This window comes from Molossus molossus, unplaced genomic scaffold (assembly GCF_014108415.1).
Source record: "Molossus molossus isolate mMolMol1 unplaced genomic scaffold, mMolMol1.p scaffold_m16_p_3, whole genome shotgun sequence".
Classification (NCBI taxonomy): Eukaryota; Metazoa; Chordata; class Mammalia; order Chiroptera; family Molossidae; genus Molossus; species Molossus molossus.
In genome coordinates, this window is record NW_023425366.1 from 68,225,954 (window position 1) to 68,243,848 (window position 17,895).

The 17,895-nt window shown below is 41.6% G+C and overlaps 1 protein-coding gene across 4 annotated transcripts in view; it reads left to right on the forward strand.

The window, feature by feature from the left end:
* CAST (calpastatin) overlaps positions 1 to 17,895 on the forward strand; it is a 118,177-nt gene that overhangs the window by 62,963 nt on the left and 37,319 nt on the right. For all 4 annotated transcript variants that reach the window (XM_036279854.1, XM_036279853.1, XM_036279855.1 and 1 more), the window contains 11 exons: positions 4,073 to 4,114; positions 5,456 to 5,512; positions 6,056 to 6,169; positions 7,195 to 7,278; positions 10,918 to 10,986; positions 12,835 to 12,933; positions 14,953 to 15,033; positions 15,642 to 15,677; positions 16,181 to 16,273; positions 16,402 to 16,497; positions 17,504 to 17,605. In XM_036279854.1, the coding sequence (XP_036135747.1) occupies positions 4,073 to 4,114; positions 5,456 to 5,512; positions 6,056 to 6,169; positions 7,195 to 7,278; positions 10,918 to 10,986; positions 12,835 to 12,933; positions 14,953 to 15,033; positions 15,642 to 15,677; positions 16,181 to 16,273; positions 16,402 to 16,497; positions 17,504 to 17,605 (873 nt within the window). The remainder of the gene's footprint in view (positions 1 to 4,072; positions 4,115 to 5,455; positions 5,513 to 6,055; positions 6,170 to 7,194; positions 7,279 to 10,917; positions 10,987 to 12,834; positions 12,934 to 14,952; positions 15,034 to 15,641; positions 15,678 to 16,180; positions 16,274 to 16,401; positions 16,498 to 17,503; positions 17,606 to 17,895) is intronic.

Consider the following 17,895-nt stretch of genomic DNA (forward strand, 5'->3'; position numbering starts at 1 on the left):
TTATTATGCTGCCTTTGTTTAAAATCCCCGACCTACTTTTGCTTTCTGTCTTTTGTCTTTGCTGCCCCAGTGGGATCCTGCACCATAATTTAATACTACACCATAATTTGGTCCTTTTGCAGGATCCTCTGCCCTCATCTTGAACTGTTTTTAAAGGGCATTGCAGATATCTTGAAACACATTGTTTGAATCTAAGCTTTTATAAATTTAGCATTCAGCCCTGGCTTCTTTGGCTCAGCAGTTGGAGCGTCGGCCTGCGGACCAGAGAGTCCCAGGTTCAGTTCCCGCTAGGGGCACATACCCAAAAATAAAATAAAATAAAAAAATAAATTTAGCATTTACTTCAATTTTTAAATTTATTTTTAATATAAAATTGTTATTTAATGTTTTACATTTACATTAATTTCTTATTTACAAAATATGCATAGTGAGATTCATAATCTATGAGCAGTCACTATTTGTTTATACCAAGCTTAATCTTAAAAAATAAAAATCTGATCTCAGTCTTAAAATAATCTTAAAGCTATAGTGAGCCCTGGCCAGTTTGGCTCAGCAGTTAGAGCATCGGCCTGTGATCCAGAGAGACCCGGGTTGGGTTCCCGCTAAGGGCATGTACCTCGGTTGCAGTTTGTCCCCGGCCCTGGTTGGGTCGTGCGGGTGGCAGCCACTCGATGTGTCCCTTTCACATCGATGTTTTTCTCTCTCTCCCTCCCACTCTATCTGAACAAAAAATGGAAAAATATTCTCAGGTGAGGATTAAAAAAAAAAAAAAAAACTATAGTAGAAACATCTACCAGAAGACAATTCTCATTGACCTTAGAGGCATGAAAATTTAAGACAGTGAATAGAAAGGAGAGCCAGAAATGCAGAATTTGTTTTGCATCATACTGGTTTGCATTTGACCCATTGCCTGATTCTGATTCGTCCCGGACTCAGCGGGAGGACCAGTGCTTACTCCAAGTGCCCTGCTTCCCAAGGCCAGTGTCAGCAAACTGTTCCCCATGAGCTCCTCAGCATTGCTAAGCATTGAACGTGAGGTTCCTGGAGGTGACAGAAGGCGAAAGGAGGGGCTAAGAGGGAGGGACTAACCTAGGATGACATGGTGAAGTGGCGGACTCGGGAACACTTTTGGTCTCAATTCTCTTTCCTCGGTGGATCCTAGTCACTGTTCTCATTAATCGTCTCCGTGTGCTTCTGAAGTTTGGCTCAACATGTTTACTAGCCTCCTCCTAGAGATTTCTATAAACTTGATGAGCATTATCTCTCCAAATATTTTGAGCTTTTCAAGAAAAGATGTTAATTTAAGTTAATACCCTTACCAAATCCTTGTCATGTTCTACCTTTCAAATGAAGGTCAGTCTAGCTCTGAAGGGCGGCGGTATGTCTAGACTTAAGTTCTCTTTCTCTTGCCCCTGGCACATTAGAATTGGTAGTCACACCGCTGTGTATGAGGCAGAACTGGATTATTTCTAATCAGCTTATCAGGATGAGATACCTCAGGGATATGCAGTCTGAATAGCAGAGCCGGATGGCCTCACTTGGAATCCTGGTTCCACACCAGCTATGATGTTGGAAAACTTCCCTTTGCTTTGTTTCCTCATCTGTACAATTTGGAGGAGAATGATAATAGTACCTATCTCACAAGACTTTGTAAGGAAACAAACACATAAGGGTACTGGACATTGCCTGTCCTAGGAAACTTAGGTAAGAACATCTTGACTTCCACTGGTGCCCAGGAGGAGCTGACAGGTGTTCCAGAGACAGTGAGCTGATTGAGAACTCCGTGGGTGTCCTCCGGGAGTTATTTAACTTCTGTGTACCTCGATTTCTCATCCATGAAAGGGGATGATGATGATGATAATAAAAATAATAATACTTATCTCACAGGACTGTTATTGGGACTGAGTTAGCACATGTGAAATTTAGAATAGTCCCGTACTAATAAGTGATCAATAAGCATTAGTTATTATTGTCACCATTATTTTGTTTGGCACCACCACCACCACCAAAAATAAATTTGGAAATGTGTTAGTGGCTACTGATTAAAATGTGCATTTTATCATATAAGCTGCTGGCATCTCTGAGTGAACATTCTTAATTGTATTGTAGCATTCTTCTATGCAAAATCTTGGTTGCCAAATTAGAAGCTATTAATAGATTCAAACCACTACAATACCAGCTGGCTTATTTTCCTTGTTAATCATCTAAACAGTTACATTTGCATAAACTCAGGAAAACATAGTAGCACATTTGAAAACTCATTAACAAAGATCCAGTTTGAAAGGATCCAAAATTTAAAATTTCTTTAAAATATTTCTTTGACTATAAACTTTGTTTCCTTCCCCAAACCATATATGTCACCAGAACAAGAGTCCATTATGTGAAGAACATGGGTATCTTCATTACTGAAGCACAAGACACAATAAATTAAGAGGCTATTTGGCTTTACCCTTTTCAGATAATAGAATAAAAAATAAAACTTTGGCCCTGGCCGGTTTGGCTCAGCGGTTAGAGCATTGGCCTGCGGTCCCGAGAGACCCGGGTTCGGTTCCTGCTAAGGGCACGTACCTCGGTTGCAGTTTGTCCCCGGCCCTGGTTGGGTTGTGTGGGTGGCAACCACTCGATGTGTCCCTTTCACGTCGATGTTTCTCTCTCTCTCTCCCCCTCCCACTCTATCTGAACAAAATATCAAAAAAGAAAAGTGTCCTCGGGTGAGGATAAAAAAAAAAAATTAAAAATAAATAAATAAATAAAACTTTGTGCTGATATCACCAAACAGGTTAAAAGGAAATAAATGACAGGAAGCACTAGGCCTAATTTTTAATCTCTCACTTTGAAGAGTTCATCAAGTGTTGAATCCGGTTTTATTCCTGTTTCCATGTCTTGCCTGTACTGAGAATGCATGTGTGTTCTTAAGGAATTGTCTGTTTTGATGCAGGTTACGTTTGGTTGGGTAGAATACTCCATTAACGATCTTAAACCACAGCCAGCGCTTCAGAAGTATTCCTAGAACGTTAGATTAATCTCTAGATTATTATTGTGCAATACAAATCCACTGTTTACAAAGTTGTTGTAAGATTATGTTGCCAAAATTTCAGAGAACTTTTGACCATACCTGTGACTATTCCATGATCATAACCAAACACTGGAAATACAGGTGGAAAGAAGTTGTGTTCAAGCAGCCTTCACACAGAGGAGGAGGAAGGAAAAGGATCCGAAGTTAATTTTGTAATGGAAAACTTACAGATTTCCTATCACCAAAAAGAGTAAATCCAAACTGAAATCTTTGCTTGAGACATTAGAATTTAAGTGCTCACAATTTCTTGGAATTATAGCCATCTGCATAGAGTAAATGCAATGTATGGGTTTTGATATAAACATTTTAGCCCTGTTTATACATGGTACTGATCTGACTGTCAGATAAATGAAACCATGCTTGAGGCTGTGCTCTTACATTAGGCACTCCAGTCAGCAAAAAGATGAAAGGACCACATCCTAGCAGGAAAAGACACAAAAACCAGGTGATGTGGGTCATTGTTCGAGGTCACATTCGCTGCTTGGCACGTGCTAACTGCAGTTCACACTCTTCTTTAATCGACCCGTCACAGACTCTCTGGTCGGCTTAATCACTCATTGCCCACATTCTGGCACTAAAAATAAATGTCACTGCTTTCTGTGTCCATGGTCCTGTCACCCTCCCATTGGTTCACACTGTCAGCTGAAACTTCTGCAGTTTCACTCATACAGAGATTGATCTTGTTAGTGTGGCTCTGAAGGATGAAGGTTTGTTTGTTTTTTTCATTTCACTTATGTATTAGCTGCAATGTTCATGGCAATACATCTTGACATACCTTTGATACACATAGAAAAAAGTAAGATGTAAATTGGTACCTAATAGTTCAAGCAGACTATTAATTAGTGTACTTCTAAGCAAAGTATAATAATCTTATCTCATAATATTTACATTTATAAATATATCAAAGTCATCTTTTCAGCTCCCTTCATTGAAGAAAATCTATGATAAACTTTGTAAATGTTGTCCATTTTTCCTTCTTTATTTTTCTGAATTTAGGCTGTAAAAACAGAACCTGAAAAGAAGTCACAATCAACTAAGGTAAGTGTTGTAAGTCAAATGCGAGTTATTTGGATTCTTTGCGATAATAATGAATAACCAAGTTCCTCCATTGGTGGCACTGAATGGTAAAAGGATTTTTGTCAGCTAATTTAATTAATTTGAACATGATTTTATAGACTATATATAAATATAACATTGATATATTGTTAAAATTAATGTATGCTATTTTATAAATAAAAACTATATTTCAGAAGGAATTTTGTTCAAATGTATATTTTTTATATTGTTTAAAAATAAGCACTAAGAGCAAAGGAGAGAGGACAAGGGTGACGAGTATCCAATTACTTTAATGATGAACTCTCCAGAATGACTGTGTCTGTTGAACCCAGCACCTGGATAACTTAAAGATGAGAGTTTTTCCTGAGAGGCTGGCTTAATCTTGACAGTCTTATCCTGGTTGGTAGCACTAGTTACTCGGGAGACAGCTCTGACTTCCCTTGGAGACAGCTTCCCTGGCTTTCTTAAATCAAGGCTGTCTAGACTGACAGCCAGTCTCTGTCCACATGGTGACGGACCCCAGGGTGTCTGCAGCCAGGGCAAATGTCTCTCTTCAGTTGGGAGCTGCTCCTTATTTATTTCAAGCACACTTAAGCAGATACTCAGATAAAACCACAAGGTTTCCTGTGGGAAAGTACAGAGATGTTTCTGGCTGAAGTGCTGTAAGAGCAGTTAAGGGTGAGGTCCTCTGGGTGAGAACGGAGGCTCATCTGGGTTGGTGTAAGGCATCCTGGTGTCCCTGAGGATGGTAATTTCATAGTCTGCTCTAGGGGAAGAAGTCAGCATCCAGGTGGAGATTGTCTTCTGTTTTATATTTAAATGCTCTTGGTTATCTGCCCAATCTCAAGAGAATTGGAAATCGGCTTTCTTCTGTAACACAGAAAAGACTGTAAATCGTTCAATGGAAGAAAATACAGTTTTCTTTATCTTCTCTGAAAGGAGATTTAAAAAAATAATAATTTCTAGGATTCCCATTCAATAAACTCAGTGGTCACAGTGATCGCTTGACATCTCTGTGGATAGACCTGCAGTTACCAAAAGAGCTGCATGAATTATGAAAAGCAGTCCATAATTCAGAGATACCTACCTATCTGAAAAATCATTCTAGGTGAAAAACTAAATGTTTCATTAGTCTTCTGATAATTATCATTATGAGTCTGTTGGTGGGATTGCCATTGACCAGGCAGCACGTGTCTGCTAACTGGGTCGTTCTCAAGAGAGGCAGATGGTCCAATAACTGGGGACTCTGTTCTTGAGCCTGTTAGGAAATATAAAAACAATGAACTGCAATGTAATTGAGATTTTATCTTTTGAAATTGACAGCCATCTGTGGTTCATGAGAAAAAAGCCCAAGAAATAAAGCCAAAGGAACATACAGAGGTAAATGATCATCATTAGGACTTGATATCATAAGGTGAAACCTTTTGTGAGTGTGAGGGATAAAGTACTAAACTTTCATCATTTAAGACTTAGGTCCCCGGGAGAATCACTTTTTCAATTATATGATTTGAATTATATGATTAGTCTAATCACTATGCTGTATACCCGAAACTCATATAAAATAATATTGAATACCAACTTCAATTGAAAAATATTTTAAATGTAAATTGCTGTAGAAACAAGTCCTATGAGGTTGGCTGGTGTTTTGGTTTTTTGTTGTTGCTGTTGTTTTGGCTAAAATGGCGTCACCATGTGGCCAAAGAGGGATTTGCAATTTACTAATGATTCTTGCTGAATTTGGGGGGAAGGGTTTGCATTATTTCAAATTTTGTATCTAAGGTAAAACTTTATCACATTGATATCACACTGAATTTTCACAATTCAAAACTACTTAAAACACAACTGTTTTGAACACTTTCTACCCTATTGAGAACAGTATTTGTATTTGCCATCTTGTTAACAGTGTGGTGTGTGTGTTTTCAGCCAAAGAACCTACCCAAACATGCATCAGACACAGGAAGCAAGCATGCTCATAAAGAAAAAGCGGCTTCCAGATCAAGTGAGCAGCCAGCATCAGAGAAGTCAACAAAACCAAAGGTAAATACATCAGATCAATAGCTAGGAAAACACTAACAACTAGGGAGTAAGACGCAGGTCCTCCGTCTCCACTGACATGTGGAGGTCAATCTGCAGAGCTGTGTTGAATGTATCGTGTGTTGTAACGACTTGGTGCTATCATTTGGCTGGTTTTGAAATTACCCTTGTGGAAATGTGGGCCCGAGAGGCCTGAGAAGAGCAGCGGATGGTTCCCGGGGGTGTCCCAGCCAGCCTTCCCCTTCAGCCCACCAGTGCCCAGTCGTGATGCCTCACCGACAGGAAGTGTGGGGGTGGAGGCTGCCTCCCGGACCCCTCTCCTGGGCTTCGGGAACTGCTGTTTACATGGAAGTCTTCAAGAATTCTTAGGGTCTTGTTCTAGAAGAGATGAACTTGTAGAGCCAAAAATCGGAAAGAGTTTCCATATTTCTAGAGCTGCTAGGGGTCAGCTGTTAGAAGAATAAACAAATGTGCGGGGAACTTTTCCTCTGATAGCTCTCGCAAGGCCAGAACTGGGCCTGCTTTACAATGTACTTTATAGCAGAGATTGTCGTCTGTGGCCCACCAGTTAAATGCCACTCCTGTGTGCTTTGTTCAAGTGTATTTTGTTTGCCTCACAGTATTATTTAAATTCTTTATAATTAACTACCAACAATTAAAGTCACAATATTTCACATAAAATCAAAATGTCTAGCTTCTCTCAAAAAATCTGAACATCTGGCAACAGTGGGCTCACACGGCAAGAACTGACTGGAGCTTTCCACCTGTATACATGCTCTAATTTACCACAGTCCCCCCCTGGCCCACTTCACTCTTTGTGTCACCTGCACGGACTCGGTAAGCTCCCGAGTCCCGCCTTATGTTGTTGGTGCTCAGGGTTGCATCACAGTCAGTGGAAGCTAGTGACCATTCCCATCCAAGATGTCCTCCAGGGTACCCTGGCTTGGGGGTGACATCTGAAATGCATAATCTTGAAAACAGTCATGCAAAGAGACTTAGTCCTGTTAATTTTTTATCTCCACCCTTAGACTAAATCTCAGGACACAGTTTCTGCTGGCGGGAAGAGTGTTGTTGCTGGTGTAGCTGTGGCACCTGGCAAGTCGGATGACAAGGTGAGAGCACAGGCAGTCGCGGAGTGCACCTGGGCCCCGAGGCTCGTCAGCCTGTCAGGAGAAGCGCATGCTCGGTGGAGTCCCAGTCTACCTGGGCTTCCCATCTGGTTCTCATGAACCATTTAGGGTTCTGGCGCTACCACACTCCAGGAAAACTGCACACTCTTCATGTATGAAAAGTTGTGGAGAGGACCATGTAGCTAAAGGATAGGGAGAGAGCAAGATACCCAAATTGAGTTTAAAATCCATATATTCAATAAATATTTACTGGTCACCTGCCATGCACAAGGTCTGGAATCAGCATTAGCATGGGAGTTGACTCAGATCCGGCCTTCAAGATGTACAAGTTTGAAACAAAGCAAATAAAATTGCCATGAGCATTTGAGGAAGCTTGACTCTAAGCTGTCAACAAGTTTGCTACCAATAAACCGTGAATAGTCATGACACCTACTTAAATTGATATGGGAGGTTTTTAAAGGAGAATAATGAACCCCCTCAGAAGAGAGTATACGTGCCCTTTTGGCCAATTATGGGCAAGTCTTCCTTAGATCCTCTGATGAGCCAATTAAGGTTCTAGCCTGGAAGTGTAAGATGAGAAGTAGTTTCATTTCTATCTAAACAATGCAGAGTGAGTCATCAGTGGGAGACACATCTCCCTTAGAAATGCCGGTACTTATGTCTCTGGCAGGCACAGTGAGTAACTGAAGCAATAATGAGAAGATGGGAATGAAAGTAGAAAGAAGTAGTATGTATTTATCTATTTTCCTGCTTCTCAAAACAGGAAAGTACCCTTCTGCAGGCTAGATGGTAAGGAAAGTTTTCTCAGATTTCGGGAGAAAATGCACATTGTTTTGTTTTTTAATGGATCTGTACTGTTGACAGTATTAGAGATATCCCTCCATTTTCCCCCATTGACCTCCTCTCCTTCCCCACCCCCACCCTGCTTCACTGCATTGCACATTGTTTTTGTTCAAACTAATGCAGATATCTTATGGAGTAATGGTGGACTTTACATAATCTTTTAGATGAAAAGGCCCAACTTTAAAGAATATTTTCTTGCAGCAAACCACTTGAGACCCCACCCCCACACCACCCCAGGGGTACACGTGACTCTCTTGTGTTGATGAAATGGTTTGAAAATCAGATAGATTTAAGACAGGATTAGACCTGTTAGAATAGATTTTAAAATGTAATCAAAATTTGAGATTTTATGTTAGATACAAATTAGGGTTATCAGAAAGCTAAACAATAAAATTAGGAGAGGCTTATATGGAATTCTGCTTTGTGCTGACTTGAGCTGGAAATTGTGGCAAATCACTTAACTTTGCTTCTAATTGTCTGCCACAAAGTGGGATTGATTTGTTCTTCACTTTATTATGTATGTATGTATGTATGTATGTATTTTAGTACCTACCATGCTTAAAGCACGGTGTCTGACTCTCCCGGACACCCGAGCTGCAGGTGGCCTCCTAGAGGTGGGAGGAAGACACATACCTCAGCTGCAGCTCAAGGCAGACTAAGACAGGGAGCTGTTTGGTGAGGACGGGAGGCATTCTGTCTGGTTGCAGGAATCCCCAAGGACTTTGATCTGGTTTGAGTGAGGCGTGGAAGGATAGCTTGGATTGCAGGCTTGTGGAGGCCTGGACGTGGCAAAGTATAAGATGTGTTCTGGGCACAGAATGCATTCCAGTGTTGGGTGAAGCACAGGTGGTGAGCAGTGGGTCTGTAAGACCAGAAGGACGGGTTGAGGCGTTGCTGTGGTGACTGCTGGGGTGAGTTGGTGATTCAACAGGTAGAGGATAAACACTGCAGATGAGAGGACAGATGCAGTGGGGCGATGAAACCAAGCTGCAGGAGCAGTGTGACAGTGACCACATGGGGGGACGGAATGGATTACAGACAGGAAGGTGGGAGGCTGGTCAGGGCTGTCCTGATTGCGTGTAAATTAGAGCTGAGATAGAACAAGGCTTGGGGAGCAATGGAGGAGGCATTGCAGAGGTAAATCCTTCAGGTTTTAGGAAACGATTGGGCAAAGGTAAAGTGAAACCTCGGGTAACCTGGGCTTGTGTCTGAATGAACCAGGTTGGTCACCCCAAGGCGAAGGCTTGTGCCAGCGCAAGGCCAGCACCCGTGACAGCAGCTGCCTCCGTGAACTGTGAGCCCGTCCCTGGTGACCGCTGGCAGGTGGACAGAGGTCACAAGAGGAAATGGTTGAGGAAAAGTGGTATCTGATTTCGGACAGGCTACATTGAAGTGTTTGAGGTGTCCCAAGAAAGACATGTAGGAAGGCAATTAGAATATTGTTTTGGAGTGGCAAAAATGGGGAGAGAGCATTGGGGTTGGCCCCCACAGTATTTTTTTAATCCTCACCTGAGAATATGTTTATTGACTTTAGAGAGAGAAACATTGATATGGGATCCATGGCCTCCAATTGGCACCCACATCTCTTCTGGTGTAGCGGGGACGTGCCAACCAACTGAGCCACCAGGCCAGGCCCCCACAGTATTTTTAACATAACAATCGCACAGTCATTTATTTAACACTTACTTAAGTATTAAGTACTTACAGAGGGCTCAGTTATGTGCCCAACACTGGCTTTCACACTCATAGATTCATTTATCGAATCCTCACAACCCCTGAGGTAGGTGCGGTCACTCTCCTGTCCCACACAGGAGGACACGGGGGTGTGGGAGGTGACCTGCCTGAAGTTCATGCACCTAGTGCTTGTCGGGGTGCAAACCCAGGCCATCGGAGTCTGCTCTCCACCTCCACGCTCTGCTGCCCAGACTTCGGGGACCTGCAAATGAGACATGGTTCCCTATTATCTTACTTCTGGCAACTTCGCTCATTTAGTTGCTGCCTGTGCCGGAAAGTGTTGACCCCTGGCCCTAGAGGATGATTTTGGACAAGATCACCAGCACAAGGCAGAAGGGTGTAGAATGTGTGCAGTTGGGGGCCACGCAGAAGAGATGCGAGAGGTGGCAGAGAACAGAGGGCACAAACGCCCGAGTGGAACCGGGATAGACCTCAGCCATGGCGGCTGTAGGGGGTGAGAGTCGGGAGGGGTCCTCGCCAGGGTCTGGGTAAAGGCATGACATCCCAGATTGGAAAGTTATTGGCAGTCATTGACAGAGCAACTGAAGCAATGGCAGGAAGGGAATTCACTTTAGGGAAATAGAGGAAAGAGTAGGTGACGAAATGCCAAAACAAGGGGTGTGGAGGTCTCACTGTGTAGGGGCAAAGACTGAAATAGCAAGAGCTAGAAGTGGACACTTACAGAAAGAACGTATGAGACTTGCAAAGATGGGCTGTGGGTCCTGGGGGAGGCAGCCAAGAGTAGTGGAGAAGAAGATGGGCAGTTCTCGATTTAAATCGTGGTTCTGTGTTTTTACTGGGTAACCTGGCAAAAGTTACTGAACCTCTCTGAGCCTTGCTTTCCACATCACCATTTATTAACATTATTCATGCCGTTCTGAAAAAGGGTATAACACTAGGGTACAACATAGTGTCTGGCACCGAGCAGATTCAGTAGGTCATCAATGCTATTAATATTATATTGAATTCATATTAATATATGTAACATTATTGAATTTTACAAATGTGTGAAGGCATTTTTATTTCTTTTTAAACACCCACCAGAAAAAAGAAAATAAATCATTAACATCGGCGGTACCAGTTGGGTCCAATGTGGGTAAACCATCTGGAAAGGTAAGGGGATAGCAGTGTGTTTCTGCTAAGGTATTTATACGTAGTCTCTCTCGTGATCTGATTTCTTGAGGGCAAATAGGCTGAGGTGGGGGGAACTTAAAGGAACTTTTTAATGAATTGTTTTAAGTTAATGTAACTGGATGGAAAGTGTGATTTTCCTACATATGTTTATAACATTTTATAGTATAGCCACCTGTTCTGAAAACTCATTACACCCGTGAAATTTACGTTCCAGTTTCTCTCCTGCAAGTGTACCTTCTTTCACCACAGGTACCACTAAAGACTGGCGGGTACTTCTTCATTCTGAAATTCCCAGTTGAATCAGTCTAAAGCTAGTAGGTCCCAAATTCTAGTACATTAACAGGGAGTTCCTAACATTGTAGTGTGAATATGGTAGTTGCCAAAAATAAACAAACAAGCAATCACTTTTCATTTGAGTTAAATAGTGAAGGGCCTTTCCACACATTGTTGTTTTCCCCTTTAAATTCAGGTTTTCACAGTGAGCCATTCTTAACCTCAGAAATAGGATGGTGGTATTCTTCCACTCACTATACTGTTCTGAGCCCATACTGACAGAGTAAACTGTCACTGCTTGTAAGTTTCATATCCCTTTCCAGTAATTTCTGTTGGTGAACATCTTTGGGCAAGCAGGTGAACAAAAACCTCCACCAGTGGATGAAAGAACACAGGGCAATCCATTTTTTACCTCGATTTTATTTGGAAGGGGTGCTATGGAGAAATCTTATTGGGGTTCTTTGTATATATAACTCTGGAAAACTAGTGATCAGCAATAATACCAAGCATCTCTCCTATTGCATATAGCAACATGGTTGTAATTCTTTGTACTTTGTTCTTTTTTGTTTTTGTTTGTTTGTTTGTTTAGTTTTTTTAATGGTCTGGAAGCTTTAATGAACCATACATTTGTTCATGTACTTAATTCCTTTAGACTTAAGAAAAATGCAGTTCTTACCTGAATATGGCTTTTTATCTTTCTAACCTAATAAGGTTGAACTGAGCCCAGATTTTTTTGAGGTAGTAGTTACTTATAGATAGTATTCTTCTGTTTGTTAATAGAGGACAGTAATAACAGGGAGGGTAGAAAATAGGAAGTTTCAGTTCAGATTCAGTTCATAGCATGAGACCACTTCAGTCTCTTCTCCATTGAACTTGAATAAGTCATACATACAGCACAGTTATCTTCTAAAATAAACTACCTGACTCATTAGAATTTCTTATTTTACATAGCATTAAAACTAGAGCCAGCTTTAAAAATATTTGTGTAGGACTTACCAACCAAATACTTTTTACCATTTCACTTTCCTGTAAAGAGGTGTGGACATTTTTCTTTAAGCCTTACATTGCTAAATATTTCTTTAAATTACATATAAGTCATTGTATAGTCTCAAATAGGTCATTATCTTGTCATTTTTTTTTTAGTTCGTATTAGAGTATTTCTGCCATTTTTCTCTGATGACCTCTTTCTCTCAATACATGTTAATATTTCTTGCTCCCATTTTCATTCATTTTCTTTTATTGTTGACACGATTGCAGGTGGCCCCCATCCCCCACTCTTTGCCACCTCCACCTGGTCCCACCCCTCCCCCAGTCTCACCGCACTGTCGTCTGTATCCATGTGCTATGCATATGTGTTCTTTGGCTAACCTCTTCACCTTCTTTTATCCAGTCCCACCCCCGAAATCAGATTTTAACTATTTTGATATTTGAAGGACTTCTGTCTGGTGTTTGGTATTTTTCTGCATAGATTGGTGTTTTGTAGTTTTAAAAAAAGTCAGAAATGAAGTATGTATAACAAATAGCATTTAAATATCTGCTCTCTTTTCTTTCCAGTCAGACATGGATGCTGCTTTGGATGACTTAGTAGACACTTTAGGAGAACCTGAAAAAAATGAAGAAAATAACACACCATATACGGGACCTGAAGTTTCGGTACGTGATCGTAATGTCTGTAATGATTCATTCTTAATGGGTGTGAGAGCAAAATAAGGTCACGATGAGCAAAAGTATACCTAGTGTTTTGTTGCTTGGAGAGAGATAGGATGATGTCAGTGTCAACAACAGCAACTGAAATCAGTGTTGGGGATGGAAATTGTTTATCCTGTGGTAGCTGTACTATTACATCGATCCAGGAAACATCAATTGTCTGTGCTGAGGTTATTGCTGGCATACAGCCCATTGGGTCACAAGGCTTTTCTGTCCTTGAGACTTGAGTCCCATGGACTTGAACTTATTTTGATTTCTAGATATTTACCATCCTCCGTTTATCCCTATTCCTAATTCCTTTAAAGCAAGAAAATTATATGACTTTTTTTCTTTTTTAAAGAAAAAGACATGCTATAGACTGGAAGGAAATACTTGCAACGGTCACAACAAAAGAATTGTGCCAGAATTTACAAAGAATATTAAAAACTGAGAAAAAGACAACCCAATGGAAAAGTAGGAGAAAAGTTGATGGGCTAATAAACAATGCAAGTTTCTGTAGTGATTAGGAAAGTGATACGAAAACATGGAGAGGTATTACTTCACACTCAGACTGTCAAGACTGTACAGGTCTGACAGCCCCCTGGAGCTCGTGGGTGCTGGAGACGTGTGTCTTCTTCCACCAGCAGTTCCACGTCTAAGCAGATTCCCCAGGGGCCTTGTACACCTGTACAAGGAGTTATAAGAACAGCTGAAACATGAGCAAATGACTGTGTTCAACAGGAGACAAGATAATAAATGGGATACTTTATAGCAATTAAAATGGGTCATTCATGTATCAACATGGATCCATTACAAAAACATAATTTTGAATGAAAATACATTAAAGAATTATATCTAGAATATGATACTATTTATATAGCATTTGAAAATATGCAAAGTAATGCTGTATATTGTTTGTGGATAACTAGATGTAGAATAGCCATTTTAAAATATGCTCAACTTTCTTTTCTTTTTTTTATCCTCACCTGAGGACATTTTTCGATATTTTGTTCAGATAGAGTGGGAGGGAGAGAGAGAGAAAGAAACATCGACGTGAAAGGGACACATCGAGTAGTTGCCACCCGCACTACCCAACCAGGGCCGGGAACACAGTGCAACCGAGGTACAAGCCCTTAGTGGGAACCGAACCCAGGTCTCTCTGGACCGCAGGCCGATGCTCTAACCGCTGAGCCAAACCAGCCAGGACAAAACATGCTCAACTTTCAATGGGTGAATATGATAAACTTGGAGTTGACGTTGGTAGCTGTCTCTGATTAACAAGGGGAATGGGATTAGAAAGAACTAAACAGGAGACATCACTCTGTCTAATATTGTAGAAATTACATAAGAAATAACTATAGATCTGATAGAGCTGGGTGTTGGGTTATATAGAAAGTTATTGTCATTAACTGTAGTTTGTATGAATTGGAAACATCAGACGGTAAAAACATTTAAAGTCAGCCCTGGCCGGTTTGGCTCAGCGGTTAGAGCGTCAGCCTGCGGTCCAGAGAGACCCGGGTTCGGTTCCCGCTAAGGGCACGTACTTCGGTTGCAGTTTGTCCCCAGCCCTGGTTGGTCGTGCGGTGGCAGCCACTCGATGTGTCCCTTTCACATCGATGTTTCTCTCTCTCTGTCTCTTCCTCTCTCTCCCTCCCACTCTATCTGTACAAAAAATGTCCTCGGGTGAGGATAAAAAAAATAAATAAATAAATAAAATAAAATGTATTGTAATATAGGAATCAAATTTAAAATAGTGATTTGAATACTTTCTAGCATTATATATGGGTTAAGCTACTTAAATAAGGGAAAGTATTCTTATAAACTTAGAATTTCAGAATTGTGTAAAGTATTGGCTCTTAATGATTTATGTTTTATTTCAATAGTTTCATAAATTAAGAAGGGAATGTACTTTGGTTTCAGAATATGCATGTAACATTCTTGGCTAATTAATTATATAATATACCTAAATGTGTGATTTTATTACAGGATCCCATGAGTTCTCTCTACATAGAGGAATTGGGTATACGAGAAGGCACAATTCCTCCAAAATACCGGGAACTTTTGGCTGTAAGTTACATAACCATTTACTTTTTCTTTTTCCTTTTTGGGATATAATCTTGATCACAACAATATAGTCACAATTTTTTAAATCTAGAAAATAAAATGGGGCATAAGAAACTGTCATTACTGTGGGTCTCGCTGGAGTCAGCTGGGGTGGCCACAGCAAAGAGTCACAGACTGGATGGCCTAAACAGCAGAAGTGGATGGTCTCACAGCTCTGGAAGCAAGAGGACTGGTATCCAGGGTGGGCAGGGTTGGCTCCTTCTCAGGCCTCCAGGGAAGGTCTGTTCCAGCCTCTCTCCTTGGCACGTAGAGAGCTGTCGTCTCCCTGTGTCTCTTTGCATGTTCTCCCTCTGTGTGTATGTCTGCTCCATATTTCCCTATTTTATTATAAGAACATCAGTTATCCTGGATTAGGGCCCATCCTCATGTCCTCCTGTGAACTCGAATGACCTCTTTAAAGGCCCTGTCTCCAAATACTAAGGATTAGGACTTCAGCAGTATGGATTTGGGGAGGACATAATTCAACCCATCACAATCCTGAGCAACACACTTTGCTGATTGTAAGGATTAATTTTGCCTTCTCAACATTACCAAATTGATATTTGTTTCAGAAAAAAGGCATCACAGGACCTCTTCCAGACTCTCCGGTGAGTTTACATAAATGTCTTCTAAGATCCAAAGCGACAATGTCCGTGTCTTTGGTCGGCGGATGGGGCTGTCAGTGCTGTATTACAGCTGAAGTAACCTCTAACTCGGATGAAGTTTCCGTCTGTTCAGAGAAGCGGGGTGGACGTGGCGGTTGTCTCAATGCTTACTGGCTTCATATGGAGTTGTGTTTTGTTTTTTTGTTGTTGTTGCTTTGTTTTTTTGAGAGGAAGAAAAATGGAGCCAAGAACGTTTTAGGATAAAATAAATGTTCATAAAAAGAGAATGGGGATATCCTAACATGTAATGCATTTAGAGGAAGGAACGAAAAATAATATTGCAAAACCCATCCCCTTCCAACACAGGCTTCCGTCTGTGTTATTTTATGAACATACCTCATTTGGTGGTAAAGGAATTGCCAAAGTCCGTTCTTCCTTTGCTGGGTGTGTAATCTGATCTTCCACTTGATTCCCACCTGTTACCCACCCGGTGCCTGTTTCTTTAGAAACCCATGGGGCTCGACGATGCCATCGACTCCTTGTCATCGGACTTCACCTGCAGTGCGCCTGCCCCTGGTGGAAAGGAAACTGAGAAAGAGGTATTGCTTTTACTGTTATTAGGGGAGCTTGTTAGAAACCCTCTCCAACTTTACAGCAATACCTTTTTAGTTCTGGTTATCACATTTCCCTCAGCTATAAATGTAATTTCTTGTGTTTTGTTTTTCAGACGTCTACGGGAGAAGTTTTAAAAGCTCAGTCAGCCAGGGTAGCCAAAAGTGCCGCTCCACCGCATGAGAAAAAAAGAAAGGTGGAGAAGGAGAAGGTATGAGTACTTACTTGTTTGCAAACAACCGTTCTCCCCGGGGTCTGTGTGGGACAGTGAAACCAGACAGGGCGATACTGATGGTCTCCAGGAAGGTCTTCTTTGTTTCTACAAATGCTATGGGAGATTTCAGCACAATCTTCTTGGTTGTGCATTAAGACTATCTCACTATCTCACCATTACAATGCACAGAGGGCAGGACACCAGAGAGATTACACTCTTGGGACGTAAAATCTTCAACGTGGTTTCCTCAAGAAGTTCAAGCCCCGTGAAGTCACTAGAGAGATATTGTTGTAGCTGCTTCTTTCCACCCCTCTTAACAACAGCCAACTCTGACTAGTTCTCGCACATCCTACACTGCGGTCCTCCAGCTCTGGGCTGCAAGGGAAAACATGCCCCTTGTGCAAACAGTCCAGATAATGCGAGGAACAGTTTCCGTCAGAGCTGCCGTGCCTCTCCCCTCCTGGAGAGGACAGTTTATTTTTATCAGGCTGGCTGGAGGAGCAGTAAGGGCACCACACCCCTGAGAGTGGGCATTCCTGCAGGGATCAGCCCTTGAGCCTTCAGAGAAGAAGGCAGCAGGGGCCACGTCAGGTTTCCCTGCTTTCTGGGCCTAGATGTTTGCTGAAGTCAGGGTGGTCAGAGGCATTTTTAGAAAAAGAGAAACAGGACAGTGAAAGTTCACTTCTTGCAGCTCTTATTTTGATATGAGTATTTGCAATGGCGTAATTATGATTATAGATATACTCCTAGCTTAAGTTAGAGGTGCAGTGCCCCTGGGAGCACTTTCTGCAGAAAGAAACGTGTCTTAGCCCATTTCACTCACCGGTAAGTTCTTGATTTTCTCTTTTGCCGGGTTTCAAATAAAATGACCTTCCCAGAGTCCTTCCCCAACACACGATTCATCTTTTAGATCTGAAATTTGTACTTCGCAAAGAAGCGGATGGATTGTTGAGGCTGAGGACATGCTCTCTGTGTTAATGGGCAGCATTTTTCCTTTTAACAGGACACGATGAGCGACCAGGCGCTGGAGGCTCTTTCCGCCTCGCTGGGCCACCGGAAGTCAGAGCCCGAGCTCGACCTCAGCTCCATTCAGGAAGTCGATGAGGTACTGCCCTCGGAGTTCAGATGCAAAGCATGTTCGTCTGCAGGTTACTGACTACGTGTGTTATGCGTGTTCAGAATTTTTGCACAACTGTTATTTTATTGGAGGTTTAAAATGAGCTACTCTTCATTCGGCATTACTTTCAGGGTCTCTGGTTAATTTACATACTTGTTGCTGGGGAGTTAGCAACCAGGAAGGATCTTTGAGTGTTTCTCTTGTAAACCATCTAGAATTTTTATATAAAAATGAGCACTGATCTCCTTTGCCAATGCTTAAATTGCACCTGACTCAAC